At 29.0% G+C, this 25,371-nt stretch overlaps 1 protein-coding gene across 1 annotated transcript in view; it reads left to right on the forward strand.

Annotated features, from left to right (window-relative positions):
- The window catches only part of PLCB4_1 (1-phosphatidylinositol 4,5-bisphosphate phosphodiesterase beta-4), a 129,081-nt gene that overhangs the window by 62,742 nt on the left and 40,968 nt on the right, over window positions 1-25,371 (forward strand). The window contains exons 13-20 of the mRNA XM_051215053.1: window positions 2,107-2,186; window positions 6,826-6,910; window positions 7,987-8,077; window positions 12,390-12,482; window positions 14,983-15,161; window positions 17,180-17,321; window positions 22,580-22,664; window positions 24,867-24,939. Of these exons, the coding sequence (XP_051068234.1) occupies window positions 2,107-2,186; window positions 6,826-6,910; window positions 7,987-8,077; window positions 12,390-12,482; window positions 14,983-15,161; window positions 17,180-17,321; window positions 22,580-22,664; window positions 24,867-24,939 (828 nt within the window). The remainder of the gene's footprint in view (window positions 1-2,106; window positions 2,187-6,825; window positions 6,911-7,986; window positions 8,078-12,389; window positions 12,483-14,982; window positions 15,162-17,179; window positions 17,322-22,579; window positions 22,665-24,866; window positions 24,940-25,371) is intronic.

A 25,371-nucleotide genomic window follows, 5' to 3' on the forward strand; every position in this document is an offset into this window, starting at 1 on the left:
CGGACTCCACTGGTCACGGCTTCACACGAGAACTCCAGGAAATCCATCTTGAAGCTAGTCATTTGCGAGCACCTGTTGATTATATTCAGAATAGAGGTTTTCAATGGTCTAGCTTACATCGATTCCTGAATTCAACTATTGAAATTACTACAATCTCCACACACCCTCATTCTGATCATAATCTTAAATTCAGTTGTTAGTCATCGTCAGATTACTATTTATTTGGTTATTTTTGTGAAAACGTTTGCATGTTTTGTAAATAATTTACAAAAATTCTTGAGCTGATATCAGTTTGTAACGAGCACTATTACCATATTCACTAAAAATGTATTTTTAATTTGAATTCATTTTCGATCATTTATTCAATAGACTAAATATACTTTTAGTCTGTCATTATACATTTAAACGACTTAAATCTGTTGTTATCGAAATTTACACGAATACACCAACTTATTTAATTTAATTACATTAATATCGGTAATATGTATTAAGTATGGTTAATTGACCAACTTGTCGGCTGCCTGCTTGAATATCTGGGCTACCTGTTCCTGCCATCTAGATATTTCAACAAGTTATCTGTTTTCTTATTTGTTTTGACACATCATTATGTCTATTGAGCGCACATTCTATTCAGGCGCGTTTATGAAAAGTTTACGACATTTCGTTGTACAGGCTAGCAATATGCATTGAAAAGAACGAACATTATTCAGATGTAGATTCGCGAACTGCTAACATATAATTGGCAATCACTGAATATGTGTCGTCAGGATCGATCAAGAAATAAGAAAAGGAAACTTGTTGAAATACTTTGCCCTGAGAATTCTATGTTGTATCAAAAATATAATATTGAATAAAGCTAATAGTAATACTGAAGTTCATATTATCGAAATTGGACGGTAGATGGATGTTAGCATTCATTAGGAGTTTCAAGATAATACTAATAATATAATAACGGTAATCGAACACAGTTATGCTATTACCGTTTCACCATACCTGTCGTTGATTGGTTAAAAAATATATATTATTTAGTTTCTGAAAATTTTTAACTAAGCGAAAAATGGGGTCAGAAAGCTGATAAATAGATAATGTGTCAAACCAATCCAATTCAAAGTTAACATTCATTTACTTCATGAAAAGACGTTAGACGTTGGAAAAGACACGTTTAGAAGAGATTTTCATATTATCACATACAATTTCTACAAATATTTCTCCAACTACTCAACCTGATAAGTTATCAAATGTTAATACTTCTATCTTTTAATTCTCTTTTATCTTGAATGTAAATGTCTTATTTGTTTAAAAATTTTTATTATCTTCAACACGTTTTTCTTGTTTTAATTAATCATCTTGAATCAGATCAATCTTATCATCTATATGGCCCTAAGTATTATTGAATTATTTCTTAAAATTAATATACTTTTCCCTATATAATAATGTGATTTGAGTCATTGATCTAAAAGCGAAATGTTTATTACTTTTGTTTTTGAAACTTCATTTGTCATTTATTGTAATTAAATATTTATTTCTTTACAATGAATAGTAATTGATTAACTTTACTTATGTATAGAGTATTTCTAATAATCAGTAAAGTTGCAAGATATGTATATAGATATGTTTAGAATGTAAAATTGAAAGTACTCATGTTAGTTAAGTGTTTAAAGCAATTTTCTTGTTGCTAGACTCCAGGCATAAGCAGGATAATGCAGGCTGAATGGAAGTGCAAACTGTTTTAAATAGAGACCATATGGTAGTGCTCATTAAACTTTATAGTTGGGATATCAATATATATGGGTGATTGTCAGTCCTCCTAATATTATTATTATGTCTGGTTGAAAAGTGTCAACTTCCAAGAAACATATTTCAGTAACTATCCACCACTCTTCCGTTCGCATCAAACAAATGCGTCTTCATGTTAAGTCATTTGCCTTAGTGACTGTAATAATAGTTTATAGATGTAATTCAATGAATGTTAAAGACTACATAATGTAATTTACCAGTTTAATATAGGATACAAAGAGCTAAAACCTGTAAGTTGATTCCTTATCTTTATAAACTGAATTAATCATGTGTTGATTTCATCTGTTTGCTTTCTTTTTTTCTCTACAGGATGTAATTTATGCAATTAGAGATACAGCATTCGTAGCAAGCGACTGTCCAGTTATCATGTCTTTTGAAAATCATTGCAGGTAAACTCTATTCGTCCATGTTCACATAATAATTCATTAAGATTTAATTTATTTGATGCTCAATAGGGCACTGTACATAAAATGTCTTTTTTTTCAAATAGAATTTTTTAATGTCATATTTATTAAATATCATTTCAGTTAGAAAATTATATAATTTTTGTAAATTGTGTGTCCTATTTTATGTGTAATATTTGGATACAAATTTAAAATTATGATCTTTACATGACTTTATAGTTGTAATTCCGCCGCCCCGTCTCAAAAATCTATTTGTTGAAAACAAGTAAATTCTATCTGTTCATATGCTTTTAATTAGAGACAAGATTGTCACCTGTGATAGAAGTAATTAGAATAAATAGTTAATATTTAGACTTGTTGTAGTTCAGTCTGCAACAAAACAATCAGTATATCTATATATATTGGTCATATAAAAACACAGAGCTTTCAACAGCTTAATCTTATCTCTATATTTAACAACTACAGATTAATATTGTTCTGTTTAATATATTCATTTAGATTATTTAAACATGATACATTTTCGTCAAATCCTAGATGTTCATTGCTTTATACTTTTATGTAAAACCCTATCTATATTTGTTTATCTCTATTATTCTAATTTTATTGCATATATATTTAATACTATTATGATTGAAGCATCAACAATCTTTTTTGAATCTTCAAACGTAACCTATGAACAAAGTTTGCTATGAAAATGTTGTTGAAATCTTTCGTGTCAAAGCATTACTGCTACGTGGTTAGAAAAAGAAAATAATTGTGAACTTCTCAGAGATTTACCAGGATAAAGGGATAGTTTGAATTTCCGTAAAACCAAAGCCTCCATCGTTCAATGATCTGGCACCATACATTAAATATTAAACTCTATCGTATAGTTTGATGATGTTTCTCTTTCTTGAATTCCTCTCATTACTGAATCGCATGATATAGTCAATCCTAAAAAAAATTCAATATTGTTTCAAAGTGATGTAAAATCACCATCAACTATACAGAAGTCAAAAATGTGATTGATTAGTTCATTGATCTTGCAAGATCCTGTACAAACAAATATATCTAATCTTCTTAAATCATTTGACTTTCATTGGTTATTGATTGATAATTATCGATTGATCAAGCGTAAATTATACTCATTCTTAGTATCATAAATTAGATCTAATCAGAATGGATAGATCACTTTCATATATAGAGTATAGTTTATATATATTATATATCCATATATTCAATAGGACTAGACTTAAGTGTTCTTCTTTTAAAATAAACTGATGAATTACTTAGTAAAATGAATATTGACTAAATTACAATGAAATAATAATTATAATGGAGAAAATCTACATGTTCAGGCAAATTGTTATCTCATTTTGTTGTTTAACCAATAAGAAATTGTAATAACTCAAAGACTGAATAGATATGTATGAATTTAATATTATTAGTTGTATGTAATCTAGTATAGTATAGTGATAAATTATTAAATTCAGTAAACTGAACAATATTACTTTCGTTTTATTTGAATAATTCATAGTGAAGCATTTAGTCTGTTCAGTCAACACGCGAACTGAGTTTAGGATGACTTCATCATACAGAATGTTGAGTTCATCAATTTTATTCTATTCGAAATACTACACACTAGTTTTATTACACATCCACCCTCTTCGTTTTGATGACTCCAAAAGTCAGATTCTGCAACTTTATCACTGTTGTCACATAATCTCATTGGTTCAACTACATATATTTTCCTTATAATCAAAACACGGACGAATCTCGGGAGTGTCTAAATCTTGTAACTTGGGTAGATTATTTGTCTTGGTAATAGAGTTGTTTGGCCATGAACTCACAAGAAGTCACTGGCGGATATGTAAACACATAGTCATGATGTGGCAGCCGTTCGCCAGCACCACACTATACACATGATTCTCAAGTGCTTGAGGACCTCTGTATACAAGGCAATATGCGCTATTCGTCTTCCTTTGACAGATCAGTAATGTAAATGTCAGAATGTCGAACAGCGTTATTTTATTTATTTAGCTGATAGATCACGTACTAGCATATGGGCGGTTGTTTGACATGAGCATTCAAGGTCTTTAAGCTTGGTAAAATAGTATAAACTGCATTACAGTGACTAGCTAAAGGCTTTTAAATGTAATCAAAGGTTAATTAGTGATATGAACAACCGTTATTACGCTGCATCATTCAAAATTGGAAATATTAAGTGTACCTGTGTTGTAACAGTGAATCTCTTGCTGAACACTTCAAAGAGATATGGGAATATTTATCACTTTAACCTTCATTAATTCACTAAATGACAACATTGTTAAACTATCAATCAAACAAACTGATGTCATTTGAATTAATATGATTAGTGTAATCGAATGTGTATTCGTAGATGTATTGTACATTTTGCAGAATATTATCCAATAAGTTTAACGTTCGAAACTGAATATTTGATTAAAACTTTCTTGATAACTGAAATTAAGATTACATTTCTGTTTCGTACAGAGTGGAAAATAATTAAATGTGTGGTAACATTGTGGTGACAGATTATTGGAGTTGCTTTGAATTACATTTCACCTTATTTAAAAAGAAGTGTTGATCTTATTGTCCTTTGAAAACCAATGGTTTTTTTAATTATTGACAACCCTTGAAACTATTTGAAGGTGTAATGAAACGCATGATATGAAATTAATGTTCAAGAGATCTTAAAATGGATTATTATATTTGTGGACTAGTCAATGCTTTTCTAAACGATGACTAGCAACTACCTTTTCTCTGGAAATTAATTTCGTTTATCTGTTGATGAAAAATTTCTATAAACTTTCTATTCTTTTGGTTAAAGTCATCTTAGTCATGAAAACGAAATATACTATGAGACTTGATTTAACTTTTATTTAAAACAGATTCTATTTTTAAGTAATGGAAATAATTTATTTGTTTTATTGTGAATAATAAATTCCAGTCGCTATCGATATATTTTGATGTGAATGAATTACATCACTGTTGTATTATTTTAAGTGAGAATGTATTTATTAAAGTTAGTGTACGCGATAGAGCATGGTAAAATCATTTTATCGACAGGGGATATATCTATAGAAGTGTAATTTCAGGCTTAATTTTAACTTCTTGTTAAAGTGTTATTTTCATAGTTCTGGTTCATGAAACGATTGATGATTATTTTGTGCATAGTGTACTATAATTAACTTATTTCATATTTGTACATAATTCATGCCTTAAAATGTATGTTTATATTATTGATATTTCCTCGTTAAAATAAAAATATTGCACTGTATGGTGCAATAAATTTCCATATGTGGTTGTGGATTAGCAATAAATAATACATGATATAGTAATTTCTGTAATTTTTAGAAATTTTACTTCTGCAAGTATTTCTTATGGCTTTAATAACTTGCGGTAACTTTGATTTTTATTCGTTTGTCAAAGGGTGGACATTCTGTAAAATACACGGTTCGGAGGCATGGCAACGAAAATGGAACATATTTATGAACTGCACTTATTTATTTATAGACTCTCGTAGAGAATTATTAGTGTATGGTTAATTTACAGAAATGTTTGTCTTCCTCATGATTGCAACAGCAATACGCTCTATGACTTCTGTAACTAAAATGGATCTGTATAGGGGATTTCGGTGATTAGAAATGTTCATAGTTCATAGCTAAACCACCATTTAAAACCTGAATGCACTGAACAACCGTTTCGTTTTAGGATGGAACTTCTGAGAAGTGCCCATCGACGACCTTGTTTGCGGAGATCGATTTCAGGACCTTTGGCCTGATACACATACGTTTAACCTCTAAACCATTATCCCGGTTTCCAATGGTGTTAAGTTCTAACTTTCATACTAAGATACAACAGCCGCCTAGAGATCTCACGCTTTCAATGATGATATAGCTAAGATCATTTCGTGATTCACACTGTGATAATATGGATTTGTCTAAGGATATATCCCATTCGGCGAGTAAACTGTCACTGTTTGAACATTGGACTCTGCCTGAGTAGATTTGTGCTGTATATATGTTAGACCTGAGCAGTTCAAGATTAACACTGTATGTGATCATTACAACTAGGTGAATAGTGCTGAAGTACTGGGAGTTTATTTAGCTGATAAGGTAATTAATCTTTATCTTGGTAGTTGAAACGCCTTAAACTGTCTGAAATACTGTCCATCACGGTTTGACATTTACCTGAAATAAAAAAAGTTCACACCAAACTGAAACACTGTGTAAGTTTATAATGTCATTGTCATTTGTTTTTGATTTTTCTTTTCTGTGTATCGTAAGCTAATCTTTATCTTTTGTTGTAGGTCTTATGTAAATTATCTATATCGAAATCACTTCGAATATATATATATATATATATATATATATATATATATATATATTCTTATCCTTTTGAATTTTCGGCGTTATGATTTCATTCATTTTACTACTGGAATTTACTATTTTCTGATGTACTCTCTATGCTTAATCTTCGCTTTTATTGACATTCTAATCGCTTTATTTTTTTATACTGATAATGACTCTGTCACTGTGCTGATGTAATGTGTAACAATTTGAGTCTTTACATTTTTGTGCAATGTTCGTTGCTTGTTATATATATATATATACTTTTTTTAAAGCAAACATCAACAGTATAAACTTGCGAAGTATTGTGAGGAGATACTTGGAGATATGTTACTTACTAAACCTTTGGATAATTATTCGGTAAGTGTTCTTTGGTTGTTACTTAAATTTATCATTTGATACCTGAATATTTTTGTAGTTAGACAACTCAAGATGATTTTGACTAAACTACTGATAAATTGTTGACAATACTCGACTGCTAAAGGGAAATGGAGACTGATGGTTACCAGTTCATTCTTAAGTCTCTTACCATTTCAGTTAATTTTGAACAACTTAATTCGTTCTGACTGTCACTTAAATTTCTTTTCGATTTCAATTGTTAGTTGTGTGTAAGTGTACAAAACTTTGAAGTTAGTAAGATTTTAAGGGACTTCTTATCTATTTGCAAAGGTTAGATTATTCTTCCTCTTATTGGTTGCGTAGTTATTATTAATAAGTATGTTTTTACTGTTTTTATGTAGGTGATATATTTTCATTGTCATTCATTTAAAATGATATGAGCAGATTTTTTAAAAGCATTAATATTCACGTAGGATTCAACGATATTTCCAACTGTTAAGTCGATTATCTATTGAAAGATGTTAACTGTACACTCAAAGTTAAATTGATATATCTTTTGAATCACTAACAATTAAATACTTCATTTCTTATTATACTTTCATTGTATCAGTGAGGGAGGTTCATCCTATCTTTTATTTTTCTGAAAATCTCCAAGATAAACGTTGGTACGGCGATTATCGTACATTTTACGTTACAAATATAATTATACACTTTATACAATAAAACCGTAGCATACGACAGTTTATAAATTCAAACATTACAGACTATGAACAAATTGATAGTGAATAGACTCTTAAAAAAATTTATAATAATTCAGTACTCAGAAGAAAGTTAAGAGACTTGTATGAAACAGGAATAACAAAATGTAAGGGGAAGACGCAACGGTAGTAAATCGAGTTTCTTGTTTGAATGCTTTATTATTATTATTATTGTTATTATTATTACCATTAGTACTAGTAGTACATTTTTTGGTTAACTAACGTTTCGTGTATATGTGTGGATGTATTTTTGTAATATTGAATAGTCATTGAATCTTACACATTACCAACATCTTCCTGCTACCGTTTTTGTTGTTACTTTGTTGCAAAATTAATCAGCTAGAACCTGGTGTTGCCCTACCTCCACCTGAAAAACTTAAAAGAAAAATCCTTATCAAAAATAAACGTTTGAAACCGGAAGCTGAAAAGCGTAAGTTTTTACTATTATTATTATTATTATTATTATTATTATTATTATTATTATTATTATTATTATTACTGTCAATATTATTTTGCCCAATCTATTCTTGTTGGTAATGATGTTCAGTTTTTTATTTTCCTTGTCATTATGATTGTTTCTTGGGCATATTTTTTTTGACTAGTAATATCAAAATGTTTTATGAAATGAATATTAGTGTACGGTGCTGGTTATTTATGAATCGATACAAAGTATGCTGATCAGTAGATGATGATGCTGAATGATGCCATTTAGCCACCTCTCCAAATGATGTCTTGTCAGCGAGACTAGAATTTATCGACGAATCAATGAGATTTAATACAAGTTTTGAATTTTGACAAGATATTCACTCATCTATTTGGCTAAATAGCATTTCGGTATTTAAATTGATGTCACTTCGTAATGAAAACACTAACTGAAATTCCTAATCCTAACTTCTACCTCTTAATCTTAATCCTAATTCACTACACTGATCTATTATCCTCTTTTGACTCCAATAAGTAGACGAATTTTCTCAAGGTCACTTTATCGTCTCTCAGATGTTGTCCATAAATTATTGTCCCGTCCTATTATCAAATAACAATATGACTGGTCAGAAAATAAGTTGTCTTCGTTTTAAGAAAAATTCTTTTATTCTTGTTGGAAATAATCACAATCAAAGTAAGTATAATTTAAAAGTCATTTGTAAAGTAAACGATTACAAGTTATATCAGTTTCGCATTATCTGTAATATAGGTAGGTGGTAGACTGATTCAAATTAAAAGGGAATTTCCCTATTTGCATTCCATTGTAGTGGCTGTGCTTCGTTTACCAATCACCCTCGTAGTCGTTGTCATATAATCCTCAACGGTGTTTGAAATCAGGAGACAAAGGGAAGCAGCGACTACAGTTTTATTAGCAGATAAGTCAGATCACAAAGCGGAGAAGCAAATGAGTGAGTCAGCGAATCGAAAGAGTAGAGTGTGTATGTTTAAATGTACATGTATATATATAGGGAAATGAATGGATCATCGAATCAATTAATCAGCTAATTATAAAGCTGACAGAATGAATAATATGCGTAGGCGGTAAGCAATGTTCAAGCATACATATTTCATACAAGCACAACAATAATGAAGGCACAATAAGTTGTTATAGTACGGATGACTCTGTCCTCTAAATAAGTTAACAAAAGCACTTGACCGAATTAAATGAAAACAAACTCAATTGCATGTGAGGTGCTATACCATTACAAAAACATTTATCAACTCATTAATTCATCTTAGTCAAGACATATAAAGTAATTAGTCCATTTTATAAATTTTGATTGAGCAATGAGCCGACTTAGTTGTTCTAAAAAATGTGATATAATCACGTTATTTTAAAGTTGTTAGTTTTAGTTTAATTATTTTAATTTTAAATTAGGAACGTTGTTCTTTTTTTTATTGTCTCATTATTCTTGTTAGTATTTCTATATGTATCCAGTAAGTTGTTTGTTCTAACGCCAAAAATAACAAATTTGGCATCTGAACTGATCTCTTTCCTTCTAATTCAGTTCACAATGCATTTTGAATTGCGCTTAACTCAATCTGCACATTCTTGTTTAAAATAACCATTGTATTGATGTATATATATGTGATTTTTAGTTGCAAATTATTATTAATTTAACCATGTTAGTACAGACAAACAACAGATATATTACTCTGTTTTCCATCTGTTTTCAACTGCATAACAGAATTCATTTACATTTAAAAGTTCATTAACAAAACAGAATGATTTTTCTTTTTAACTTAGATTAATTTCTTTATGAAAAAAATAATTAGTTAACTGAAACTCAAATAAACCTTTTTACAATATCAGGATAATGCTTTACACGTTTTTAGTGGTGTGTTGTAATGACATTTTTATCTTCATTGATTTAGAAGTAGGTCATTTCAATTTTGGATTGTCACTTTCAAATGATCAAAAAAATTATATTGTGATGTTAATTTTAATTGATTGGCTCACTCTTTTTTTTTCTTGATTACCTCAATTGAACTGTGGTTACATTGCGATTTTTATTAAGTATTTTTTAAAATAAAAATCTATTGGATTATTACGATATGTTAAGAATAATTTTCCTGGCCAGTATTCATAAAAACTCTGTTCTTTGAGTAATAATATTTATTCTAAGATGTAGAAGGCATGTTTAATTTGCTCTGTTGAACTAAACAGTGTCGTTTCATTAGCGTTATAAACTTTTATATAAGATTACATTCAGTGTTGGAGAATTGTTGTAAACGCGAACTTGGGTCAGATTCATGAGGTTTATTCATGAAAAACTGTTAACAACATACATAGGAGCCTATAATATGTTAGTATAGTTTTCTGTTTGTTTAGACATTTTTGCTTATTTATTTTATCTTTTCACTGTGTGAATCTGAGTTTATTGGAATGATTTTTTTAAAAATTCAGCTACCAGAACTTTTAAAATATTTGTCGTTTTTTGTGCACATGACGTATAAGCATCATGTGTAAACTATTTCAATTAGTAGAGTGAATATATAACGTTTTTTTTAATTTTTTGACACGGTAACGTCACAGTTATTTAATTAAAGTTCTACGTTTGTCTCAACAAATCGAACATGGTAACTCGATCATTTTTCACGATGACTAAAAATTAAGCCTAATGGCAAAACAAATGTGGTTTTTATCTTCAACCACTAATGATGCATTTTTAGGGTATAAACATTAGTATAAAAAATCAGTGAATATTTTAGGTGTTATCGAAAGATGTGCTCAATGTATTCAAGTGGATGGTTATTTCGTCTAAATATATGAAGATATATCATACTGAGAAACTAGTAATAAAGTGACCACTTGAACTCATTCTTATTAAAAAGTTAATCACTGCACTAAATTATTGGCTTTTACAATCATCCCTAAGCAATAATAACTGATTATATCATTTTAAAATGATTCAAATGATTGGGCTACAGGTTTAACCATTCCAGTTGGGAAAATGTGACAAACTGTCCATTAATGCGGTAGAGGGTGTGAACGATAAATTTAAACTTCAGTTGTTTTAATGTTATTCAAAAATCAAAATCTATTATTCTGTAGGTTTCTTATATCCGTTACTTCTAACCTGTTTTGAATTTCGGAAAAAGAAGATAATTATAAAGATTTTAATGTTTCATAGATGATTTATAGATGTTTCTCTCAAACTTTAATGTTTATATTTTTCTAACTGTTCTCATAATTACTATAATTTGTCAAAAGTATATATTTCAGACATATATGAAATGAATGTGTTCATAAAGTAATTGATTTTTGAACTATGTTGTGTTGGTAGGTGCAGACCAACCGAATACGTTTTACAGGATTATCGTAAACGATACTCAGAAACGTTTGATGACATAGACCAGGATCGATTATGGTCGTGCAGATCTAGTCACTTTTGATCTTTCTGTTAAATCTTGAATTTTATAACTATTGTGTGCTGTTTATTCTGGAATTCATTTTTCTTGTCAAATCATATTGTAAATGCCTAGTATTTTCTACTATAAGTACTGTAACTTTTGCTGCTTCTACTACTCCGGCATTTGTCCTGAAAAATCCATCTCTCAGTCCTGGTATGGTATGGTAATTTGGATCTATGATCGTATGTGTCAAGTTCTGCGTTGTGTATAACTAACCATGGATATTAGCTACTTTAAAATAACTAACCTGTTTTATTTTCACTGCTTCAGAGTGCTGATGAATAATTACCCCTAGATGTACTACAAAATTGGAGAAATATTTTAAAAAAGCATTCGACATTGAATACAAATTTATGGGATACATATTTTTATTTAAACAGTGTTACTCATGTATCTAAACATTTTATTTTCTGAAATAAATGTTTATATATTTTCAGGTTATATTTACAAAATGGCAGTACTCATGTTGTATGAGTTGTAAAAAGTTGTTTTGAAATAGTTTAACGGATTTTTCATAACTGTTGTACAGAAATTTAATTAAGACAGGTTAATATACAGCGTTACTTTACATATTTTATTGCATAAATCAAAAAATAACTCAATTGAAAAGGAAGTAGTATAATTTATTTCCCTGGTAACAATCTCATTCAATATCTCTTCTTGTCAATTTATTCTCATAAATTCCAAATTTTTTAATTAACTTTAAAGAAAAATGGTAGAATACTTATTTTTATTAAACATTTATTCATTATTTATATTGTTTTTCGTTCCCTTTCATTGTTATTACTCTTTAACAACAAACTGCTTATGTTTATTGCTTTCGTTCTTTTCTGATCATTTTTCAGAACAATTGGACTTATTTTTAAAAGGTCAAACTGATGCTATTCAAGAAGAAAATGAAGTCACTGAAGATCCGGATTTAACAATTGATAGAGATGGTAAGATTTTGCGTGCATTCAGTACTTAATGCATATATATATATATATATATGCGTTATTTTTATTTTTTCATGTTCATAAAAGACGTTTAGTAAATATATTTAGCTCATAACCAACTGTAACAAAAGCAGGCCTTTTGTTTATTATTAGTTGATTTTGCTTAAAGTTACCTTTTCCCATCAATTTTAATTTTAGACCATATTTTAAACTTAATTTTTTGATGACTCAGAAGATTCGTATCATCGGTTGCAGCATTTATTTGTAAAATGGCCTGTTTTTGACCAAATATTCATGTAAATTTGATTCAGTTTCAGTCAAAATTGTTGGGTTTGCCTTGAATGAGTTGAGACTCTCATTTACCTTTATTAGATCAATTATTGCTTGAATACCTGAGTAAAGTCAAATTCCTCGCGCTTTGTTGATCCCATAATGTTATGTTTACGTCATTATGGACTTATGGTGTTCACTACAGTGTTAATTGGAGATTTTGGGTACAGAACTTTAATCTGGTAGAATTTGTGAATTACACAATTTTTCAAGGTCATCGATTTTATATATGATCCTTGTTCCAAGTTGCATTCTGACATTTTGTAATCAATTAAATAATCACTATACATGGTTTCTGCTTTTAGTTAAAATGACTTAAAACTAGTCAGTCAACAGTATATCGCATTGACATCCTTGATTAAATCGAGCAGATTGTGAATGGTACCTCTTGAAATTCAAAACAAATAAACAGTGGAGGATAGCATGTATTGTATTAAAAATAAAAATAATCCATAACTAGTTCCTAAACTTTGTAAAATTGATGAAAGTATCAACTATCCAAACACACATTAAGTAGTAGATGATAAAACAAATTACAAGAAACACCTGTTCTAAATTACAGATTGTACGTGGGCTTACTTGATACAATTCAAGGCATAGCCAGGAGTGTTTTTCTGATAAAAATTATTGTTTCTCTAGAATCCCGAAATTTCTTAAAATTCTTAACAATTTCATTCATAAATCTAGCCAAATTTCTATTACTTGATCCTAACTAGAATACGTTATTCAATATATAAACGTTCAGTAATCATTTTATAATTTCATCCATTGAAATTAATTAACTTTCCTTGTGAATCGTTGATAATTGACTCAGCGCCGTCAATGAAGTATACTTTTACCGTTAATGAAATAATTATGATTTACTCATTGTTTATCTTCCGCTAGATCTTAAACATACTTTTATTTATTTATAATTAACTCATTACTACAACTCTTACTTTTCTCAGTGTTATTTCCTTCACTTCGTTGTTAATCTCTTTGAACTATGGTAATATGGAGTGGTCAAGCACAAAGACTTAAAATACATACTTGGTTTTCGATTCCACTCGTAATGCCTGTCGATTTCTTTGAAAAAGCAAACTATATTTTTAAAATGTAGTACTTGGTAAATTGTACATGTTACTGTAGGCACATTTTTTTTCTACGTAGGTTAGTTTACTATAATGAAATTCGTTTATAGGATTGTTTTCTTGTAAAATAACTGGTATAGTAAATATCACTTTATTTTGGCTTTTTATTTCTTTTCATAATACACACAAGTTTGATAAACAATAATTACAGACAGCTGTCTACGAAAAAAGAGAACATTAGACTAAACTAGTTGTAGAAATCATCTTGTTTTCCCTTTCTTGATATCTAACCATATTGTAATTGATGATGGTTAGTGTTATTTTTACGTGTTGTGCGTTAGATTACCAATGATTGAATAAGCTGATAAAAAAGTACAATGCTATAACTAAAGGATATTATGTTTTTTTAATGTATAAATGTCAACGCCTCGATAGTTTACTATTAATATTGTTCAAATGAAATAGAAAAATAATACACAATTGGAAACTGACTTAATATATATATATATATATATATATATATATATATATATATATATATATATATATTAATATGCTTAAAAATATGTTATCTGTTTATATTGAATGGGAGTGGAGTATCATGTAGAGATCATTGAATATTATTGAGAGCGCGAAACAACTTACGTTAAATAATTATTGAAAACTATGAAGCTATGGATAACTGTTTAGTATTCTTCACTTATGCTCACTCACGATCTCATTGTGGAACACACATACGATTTTCAGATTTCAGAGCCTTCACGTTACATCTAAACCACTGATCCAGTATATTGACAGCCTAGTATGATTTATTATTGGGTCATTTATAATATCGAGAGGTTTTTTCTAATTGATATGTTATTCCATTGGTTTTTTTCAACTCCTTGTAAAGCATTGCTAATGTTACCTGTGGGTTTACGAATATATTGTGAATGCAATCGTTTTTTTTCAATTTTAATTAAAAAGAACTGTTTCATTAATTCTATTCCTCATATTTTAGTTTAATTATTCTTTGGAATTTATCAATGGATTTGCATATTTATAAACATATTGTTTTTTAAAAACTATTACATAGATTTATGTATAATCATGTTTATTTATAGATGGTGATGGATGCTCGGCGAATAAAGCAAATAATGGCGAGTTCACAGCGACCACTACTACTACTGGCTCCGGTGGTGGGGGTGAAACTGTAATATCTCTGAATGCAACACCTACCCCACAGTTGGTTAGTTGTACTTCCAGTGCTGAATTGAAAAGACTACAGTTAAAGAAGGTTTGTGTTAATAACATGATGATTATTTGTTTTCGTCTCTATATTAACTTTGACGTTATCTTTGTTCTTATTTATACTCGTTAATGTTTATTCTTTTTTTTATTTACAAATCTTCCTTGAGTTGTCCTTTGCACACTCCATCATTCTTCCAACCCTGTTATTATTCTGATAGGCCTCTGTTTTCCTTCATTTCTTTATTTCAATCTTCTTGTAAGCATTCCACTTCTAATTACTGTTACTTACTACTTATATCTGTCCGCGTAAGTAACGCACACCACAATAGTAGTATTTGTTGTTTTTCAGCTGTTTTGATAGATTCGATATGACTTTAAATTGTCATTAAGTTAGATTGTAAATATTTTCTAGTTTATGAGTCAGTCAGTCAGTTACAACGTAGGACCAGGTACATATATGCATCGGTATAAGTTGCCATACTTCATTAGCATAGCAAGATGAACACCGGATGCATAAAAATAGTTAATTCAATGGTGGTAATATATAAAAGAAAGATTGCATATAAGGATATTGTACAGGAAGAAAGAATTAGTTCATAGAAAGAACGATATGAAAACAATGTACAATATATATTTATAAATATAGATAGTTTTTATTCGATTTCTTATCCTTTTTATTGATCTTACATTAATAATAATCATAATGATTGTTATCGAAATTACTGATCGAACATTGCTGGTGGTCAATGTACTAATGATACATGTTTACCTTATTCATGGATCTGATACAAAACTCATATTTATGGACTATCATTGATTGACACATCTATCTCTCCAATACAGGAGGAAGTAAGTTATGCTTGTATTTGAATATTCATTGAATATCTGTTATTATTATTACCAACATGATATTGTTGTTATTTGTTCAGTTTGATAGTTTTGATAAATATAACAAATTGGATTGCTATTTAGTTAGCTTCCCTGAAAATTCCAATTTTCCCAATTTGTCCGTTATAGCTTCAATCAATCAGATATACTTTTTAAAATTACTATTCTAAGGTATATTATTGGCATGTTAGAAAATATATATCAAACAAATCACAGTGTTTGTGAAATAATGTTATTTATTTTGTATTTTGTACGAGATTTTTTTAAATAAGTTAATCTCAATTAGTAATATAATATCGGTTTTAGTGTTTCTTTTTTTAAAGCATATTTGAAATACTATTGTAGATCGTGTTTTTCTGAGACGGCATGACATTTTCTACTTCGTTTAACCGTAATTTATGTTTTTATCATATTTTTCGTTGTGAATGTAGAAGAAATGTATTAGTTGTTAGTATTTGTTCATAAGTGTTTTTAGAATTCTGTTGGCTAAAACAGCTTTAATTTAGCTACCGGTGATAAGTACTAGCGAATCAGTTATTATTGTTGTCAACTTTAATCTACTTAAGTGGCTGGAACACTTTTTACATATATCATTGACAAACTATTCTAATATTTTGTGCTTAATACAATAAGATGAGATTAAACACGCATAGACAAACATAGGTTTTATTAGTGAAAACAAAAACTGGCAGGCTTCTTACTCAGCATAGTACATAAGAAATTGCAAGATTTTCGTATCAATTATGTGATTCATTAGTTGCATATCTATAGTATTTTATCTTGAAAACAGGCTTAATATATCAGTTTTATCAGTTATCGATACTTTCTCCTCGCCAACTGGGAATTTTTTTCTGGTCAATTTTGGGTCGTACTGTTTATGTGAGATTTAGTGATGTTGCGTAGCCACCAAAATCAAATTTGATCAGGTAAATCAGTTCAAATTTTCGAGTAACTTGTTACGAACTGATTACTTCATGCGTTGAATCAATTTTTGTAAACGAGGAATCAACTGTATGACTTGCGCATTACTCTTGTATTATTATTATTAGTCAGAATCTAGTATCAACATCCCACATAGCTATGACACAGCCTGTTTTGAAACATTCGTCATCAGACCAATGTCTCATTGAATATTACTTACAGTGCAGTTATTATGATTGCTTGTTTTTTCATTTAATATAGGGAAATTTAACAGCTGAAGAAGAACAAATAATGATGGCTCATTATCATTATACTGGTGCAACAAGTAGTATACACCCATTATTATCATCGTTTGTTAATTATGCACAACCTGTAAAATTTCAAGGATTTGATGTCGCAGAAGGTAAGTGGGGAAACATTGATTCCAGTCATATTGTTATTTTATGAATTCTAACGTTTTTTTATAGATGTGCAGTTGGTTAGTGAAAAAGATGAATTATAAATAAGCATTTTTATCGTGTGTTCTAGTTTCCAATATTCATAGTCTGGTCTTAATAAGATCATCATTAAAAAACAGGAAAAACCAGATAGCTGTTTCGAAAACGTAACAGTCTAGTCCAATGAGCCAAGTAAATCGTTGACCGGCGGAGTTCACTCATATTGGTTGTGATGCAGTTATCCCCTGCAAACAATGGAAGATAGTCGTGAAAAATCATGAAACAATCGAAATTTGATATGTGTACCATTAGATGTTAAATCTGTGATTTAGAGTTCATCACAAGATCTGAACGTCATGAGCTCTTTTCTCGGTCTGGTCGTCAATATGTACTTCAGAGTAGTCCCTTTGAAAATTCCATAATTTCAAAACACCGCTGTACTTATAATATTTTCGATTATTGACAGCTTGAAATTTTTTTACTTGCAACAAAATATTGAATTTCTTTTTCATGATATTCATATTGTATAGTATAATTTCACTGACCTACAAACTAGTGCTTACCAGTTATTCTGTACTTTAAAAATAATTATAACATAATTATATATCCTGCTTTTTCTGAATGAGTATTGTGGAGCTGTTTAAAGGGTAATATAATTAAATTGTATTACTCAAAATTAAGCTTGCAATGTACTGATTAGAGTTAGCAGTCATCAGTAAATCAATTATTATAAATCTAAGGGATTATTACAAATTCTTAGCCGTATTATCTAATATCTCCAACTATTGCTTTATGATATATTTACCGTGACTGTAGCCTAGTAGTCTATAGTTACTCAAACAACACAATCCAAAAGAAACTGACCATATTGATATTTATTTTAGTAGGTCCATATATATATATATATATATATATATATATATATATATATATATATATATATTGCATAATATCTAACTTATTGTTTTGTAAATAATTCAATGATATACTGACTATATGATTGATTATTATGTTAGATTTTCATTTATGTTAAAGTGGATAGTTTAAGATAAATTGTTTTTACAAAATGTGAAAATAATTTAAGATTGTTTTAGAGATTTCAAAAAAATATTTTAAAATTAATAAATTTTCTTGTTGTTGCTGTTATTTTATTTATATCTACATTAAATCAGGTGGATAATAGAATAGGTGTTTTTCTTTTTGTTTCAAAATGTTTATCCTTTATTATTATTATTATTGTTATTATTCAAACAAAATACATCAATTCTTTTTCACTTGTTTAAAATATAATCATTACGTTTCCACTTGGGCTAGTGGAGATTATTGAATTTCATTGGTATCATAAATCGATCTAAGTTAGACCACAATTAAAAACCTGGAAGCACTGGGCACCTGTTTCGTCCCAGCATGTGACTCCGCAACCGTGCCCATTCAGGGTCTCACATGAGCGACCTGAACCCATGACCTTCGGTCTCACGCATGAACGCTTGACCTCTAACATCTAACGGTGTTATTGTCATCATTATTCACTGTTGCTTTTAGAATTAGCACAAGAAACCAGTTACATAATCTATTATTAGTAATTTATTCTTAAGTTTGTAATTAAAATGCAATGAACAGAGTGCCATTGAAGAGATATATTACAGTAATGTGATGTAGCTGAATATTGGTTGGTCACAAAACTATACTGTTGATGTAAACGTTTAATTAAATTGATGTTAGGAATGGTTGACAGTTGGCTGGTAGTATTGGCTTCTGTTTTATCCTACGGTCAGTCAAATATCACGTGGCAATATCGCCAATCATCCTTCTCTGTATGAATCGTATATTTCAGACATACCTGGTTTATAAACAAGCAGATCAGACTGCATCACACCATGAAATGAAAAATAATAATTATATAAGATCAAGTAGAATGTAGCTGTGAGTGTAGGAGACTGTAACTAGTAGATTGGAAATAAATTACGAATAGAAAATTATATAACAGTAGCCAACGGGTCAAATAAAAGCAATTAGAATATATATATATATATATAAACTAGTTACTTATTAACTATCCAATAAGAATGTACGTAATAGTAGTCCATAAATGATTCCTAGCTGTAAGCATTCATTCTTCGTTCGTATATAACAGTTTCTCCGTTTAACAATGTAATACACTTTTATATAAAGTTGTAGACACAAAAATAAGTGTGTTTTTGGATATCAATTGGCAAATGAACAGTTGTAGAGTTTAGTAACTAATAAGCCATTGAATACCCCAATGAAATTATCACGTTTCAATCTTTCCTAGTCCTGTCATACATATTCATTTTGTAGTAACTGCTAGTCATTCTTCTTGTAATCATAGTAATAGCAGAAGTGTACTGGGCTGATCGTTATCTTGAAGTTTAACGTATTCGTTCTGATAACGTGTCCCCGGGAAATTCTATATCTCTATCCCACCTTTCTTAACTTATGTTAATGATTTATTTTGTTTTTATAAAACAATTTCTTTTAAATTTATTTTTAAATATATATATATATATATATATATCTGTTTGGATAAATATTTACAGATTGTTGTTACTTTAGTTCAGTTTAAAGAACAATAACAAACTATCCATTTCAACACATCATATAGTTTCTTTTCTTCCAGTTTGTTTATCGGTTTGTAGTTATATAGAAAAGAAGATAATTTTCTTCACATTCATTCGCTTACTAACCAAACCTTTTCCTTCATACCAAATGCAATGCGTTTTCACTTTTTAACTATTTGATTCGAAAATACTACTAAACGGAAACAATTTGATGTTGTGACAGAGTTCCGTTTTCTTTTTTTTCTCTCTCTAAACAACCACTTATATTTTGCATTATTATCCTAGTTTTCTATTTTATTGATGTGCTAATCTTTGTAAAATTATTTGTTGCAATTTTTCATTGTTGAGAATAGTAGGAGGATTTTTATCTGTTAAAATGATAGTTCTATGTACCTATGTAGTGAGCGGGAATTCAGATGGGGACTACCAAATGTATTTTAATACAAAGGTATAGAGTTTTTTGGTAAAAAGTAAAAACCATACATTCAATACTTCATGTGCAAATTCTCCATCAATTATCTTAAGCTCCACCGTTCTTGTACTGTCATAGCAATTACTCTGTGTCCCTGTTATATTCGATTCGATCTTTACAACCTTCTGCTACCAGGTATTCCTCTTCTGATTGGTGCTATATACTAATTATGTCAACATAAGTTGCATACATCACACCTGTATATGTGTGTGTGAGGATTTTCACATTTGGAAAATTATCGTTATTAAAAATTGTGATAAATTTGATTTCTGGTAGTTGTAAACTATTTTTTCCAAGGAATTGAGAAATCTTTTTGAAATATGAGGAAATACTGTATTCATTGTTCATGAAAGGTGTGTCGTAATTGTCGGGACAAAGTGAATAATTACGTCATATGGTGGCAAATGAGAAAAATAAAATGGTTTTTCTATTTGACTTGAAGTGTTTAATTTCCTGACTAAATGTCCTAAAAGCACTTGAAGTAGTACGAAGAAATTTTCTCTTTAGGAATCAAAGTTTACGGTCTAACTAAGCATTGAGACTTAGTGAATGAGACGAAACGTATACACATAATTATTATGTTAAAAAGCACTCGAGTACGAAAATGAACAATTAATGATTAGTATAGGGATCCTGTAGAAATCGTCAATTTATTTTAGTTCACGTCACTTGCTGTTCTTACTAGGATGGAACAACTGTCCGTCGTGTTCTGGTTTTCAATAGTCGTCTAACAAAGATCAGTCCATGATATCAACCAAGAATATGAATAATAACTATTAAATTAAGCTCTTAGCTGTAGAACATTTGTAAAAAGAATTTTCTGTAGAAAACAGAAAGTTTCTGAAAATATGTTTTCATGTGAGGGATATATGAAGTCGTATTGTTCTAGTAATATAGAAATGTGTACTATTTTGCATATGTGTGTATTTTGGTGTTTTAATGAACCAGTCATTCGCAGGTTACCTTAAATAAAATGTTTAGCTGTACGATGAATCGTATCAGTTAATATTTTCATCTACATATGGCATGTTACTTCATATATTCACTTGTTTTTCTACACTGAAACTGATTACTATCATTACAAGCTATAGTTATCGAATGTGTGGCATTGTGAACACTTGTGCTAGATATTTTCAATGAACATAAATATTCACTTTAAAACAGTTGATGGTACACCTAATTACCGTAATCACAAAATTGAAATAGTATACTCTTGCTTTTTAGAAACTTAGTGGTATGGCTCAAAATGGTTCAAAAGTGTCGTAGATTCATTCACTCTTTATCTTTCTATCTTGAATTCTAGTATCCTTTCATGGATACTTTTCCATCTTCACACATACAATACACGCGGCTCAGTCCTAATTTTTATCATTGCCACAACAATACATCAAGCTATTTTTATTATTTTCATCTAATCATGTTCAGAAAACATGGTATCTTGAGTTAATCCGCATCTATATCAAGTACTATGTTGCTTATGTCTATCTCTGTATTCTTAATCTTAATATTTAAAGTCGGATATTGTAATTTGTATAAATTAAATGTTATGCGATGAATATTTTCAGAATTAACAGCAAATGTATTTTAATCACTATATAACAACTAGTGCAATACATTGAAAATTTATCACTTACTGAAATCAACATTGGTGAATGTTTACACATCATAAATAAATAGCATTTAAATGAAAAGTTCCTTATCTCACTTAACATACCAAGTTCATTAAATTGATTTTGCATAGAATTCTGAACTTATAATTCTAAAACGAGCTATCATGCTCTCTATGAGATAATAAATTTCTCAACCTTACCCATTAGATGATCACAGATACTTACTATTAAAAAGTCCTATACTACAACGAAACAATCCTCGAGTACTTTTTTGATACTTGCTATGTGTCTAACTGAAGCGAACCCGTAACACAAAATACTTATTGACTTAATTTGATCGTCAATTTAATGTTCATCTTATTTTTCAATGACCCCTTTTTACCTAACTTAAACTACACAAACATATTACTTGAATATAGTTACTAGTAAGAAATGAATAATTTTTTTAAATTTCAGTTTCGTATTTTAACCTTGATATATTATTTTGACTGAGTATATACTTTAATTATTTTCTTTATTCTTACATAAACTGTATACATATTCAACTTCACTTACTTGTTTAGACGAGAATATTCATCATCATATGTCTTCATTCAGTGAAACAGTGGCTTTGGGATTGTTAAAGAATCAAGCGATAGAATTTGTCAAGTATCCTATTTACTTGATAAGAAAACAATTTTATGTCATTATTGTCATTTTATTTTTTGAAAACAAAAGTGTATCGAGTGTTTTTATAGTATTTCTGTTAATATTTGCACACATCTACGTTGTTATTTGTAAGGTTTTATTTTAGAAATGCATGTTATATGGTTATCTATTATTTATCGGAATGTTTCAACTAATTTTAATAACAAGATGTGTATTTGTACCTTGGAGAACATTTATTGGTATTAATGTTACAGGCCATTGTCTCATATGTTTAAATGTATCAAATGTACTTCTGTGTATTTGTGTATTTATTTACCGTCAGTATATATTTAGATAGTTTTATTTATTTATCCTACAGACGTAAACTTGAGAAAAAAAAAGACATTGAAATACCTCTAATATTAACATTCAGTATGACTTTTAGGACAAATATTGTTTCTTTTTTCTCCAGTGATCCACACATTTTACTAACATACTGTCTTATTTGATATTATATTTGGTAATTACATTATATTATCTGAAGAAGACTTCATATCATAAGTTATTAATAAAAGCCAGAGGCTAAATGAATCCGTCTGCTAAATTCATACATATCAATGTCGATCTAAGGCATTTGTATAAGTAGTTATTACAACTTTTATACTAATTACGAAGTTCGCCATCTGTCACAGTAAAACAAATATATTATTTCAAATTTATTAGCAAATGGTAATAATCTATTTTCATTTTTGTAATGACATTTATTAACTAAATCGTCTTTTTCATTTAAACGTTTTTTATAGTAAAAGAGTTAGATAAATCTAATTATATTGTTGGTTAGAAGCTATACAAAAATAGTTTCAAATCTAGGCGTTATAGTAGTTGGAATTCACCTTGCCTGAAATACTGAAATGGTAACGTTTGTGACTGTGATGCTGAATAACGAGTGCAGTACCCGTTTCCTTAGATTTAAGCCATTCTACTGATTACCTCTTATCATCTAACATTCAAACGTAATGCGTCCTACCTTGATACATTAATATTAGTGATGAAATTGTCATTGATTAGTGAAATTAGATCAATATTACAATGTAGGTAAATTTAACATTAGTTGTTACTCAGTAATAAGTCAATGTGAAATCCAGAGATTTCGCAAATAAATGAATTACTTTAGTTATGTCAAAAATATTCCATAAAAGTCTATTATAAAGTGATCATAACTGAGTATTAATATTTTAGGAAATAAAATTCAGTTAGGTCCTTATTTTAAAGATAATACAATGTCATATTTGTTTGAATATTTAAATAATCCGTTTGACGTTGATAAAAAAAAGGGGGAATTTGAATATTATTTGGTTTTATGCATCATTTCATTTACGTAATAATGATAAATAATTGATTTGACTGATTTTTTTCCTCATCACTCAATAACTATTACTATTATATACCTAATTTCCAGTTGACTTGTAATCTTCTTTAAATAATCCATCATTATCCGTTCATGGGGATATTATGTAATCTAATAAAATTGGTTAATAGTAGTAGTTTGTTCAATTTATTAAATGATAACGTTTTACTGTTATCATTATATATAGCATAAAATTTTAGTTATTGTTATGTTGTGCAGACTTTACTTAAGTAATCCATGTACGCATTTATGAATGCAATTCATTGAATTGTTTCGTACAATTTACTTACAGCATGCATATATGTCGTATATACATACATGTATTTTAGATGATTTAGTTACTATTATTTGTTTTGTCTTTCTCATATCTTGTAGCATGTATTATTATATACTAACAGTTGTATTGTGTTTCTGGTCTCTATTTGTTGTAGTTCGTGTTCGAATTGTTTTTTCTTTTCTGTTTTCTTTACATTCGTTCAGCTAGTAATATAAGTCATCATATGTCTTCATTCAATGAAAGTATCGCATTGGGCCTGATCAAGAAACATTGTATTGCATTTGTCAAGTACCCCCTTTTTTATCTTTCGTAATGCCGTGCATTTTTATTTAATATTGTTTCAACATTCATCATTTTCATGTTGTATTGCTAGCTGTGCTTTTTTCCAATGCATGTGGATTAGTTAGATTTTGTTCATTTGAATTTGTTTTTTTTAAAAAGCATCTATGTTTTGCAATAATATTCAATGTCTTTTTCTTTTGCTAAATCTCCTATTAATTTCAACCTTAACATTGACTATTATAATGAAAATAAACAGTTATAATAAACGTCAAATGAGTAGAATTTATCCTAGAGGAAATCGTGTCGATTCAAGCAATTACATGCCACAAGTAAGTCAATTCGAAGTAATTTCTTTTTTTTTCAAATATCAAAATTTCATAGGTTTTACTGTATTATGATGAGCTTTTTATTGTATTATGTTTTGTCTATTGAGATATTTGCTTAACTTAACTACTTATACAGCCAATATTTTCATAGACACCAATGTAGGTTTTATAAATCTATCTCGTTTATTTTTACCTTTCATTCCTGTATCAGTAGATTAAATCAATTTAGTTATCTAAACTTCTACAATGTAGATTAGATTATGGTATAAACCACTCAGAATATTTTAACTATAAGGGTAAATGATGTGAAAGGAATAATTACTGGCTAAGCATTTCGAAATCTATTTTAAATTACAAATAATGTTAGTTAATGCTTACTATCCTTTAGCTTAGTCATCATGACAAAAGCTCTCAAATTTAGCCAAGAAGAATCGT

This window comes from Schistosoma haematobium, chromosome 2 (assembly GCF_000699445.3).
Source record: "Schistosoma haematobium chromosome 2, whole genome shotgun sequence".
Classification (NCBI taxonomy): Eukaryota; Metazoa; Platyhelminthes; class Trematoda; order Strigeidida; family Schistosomatidae; genus Schistosoma; species Schistosoma haematobium.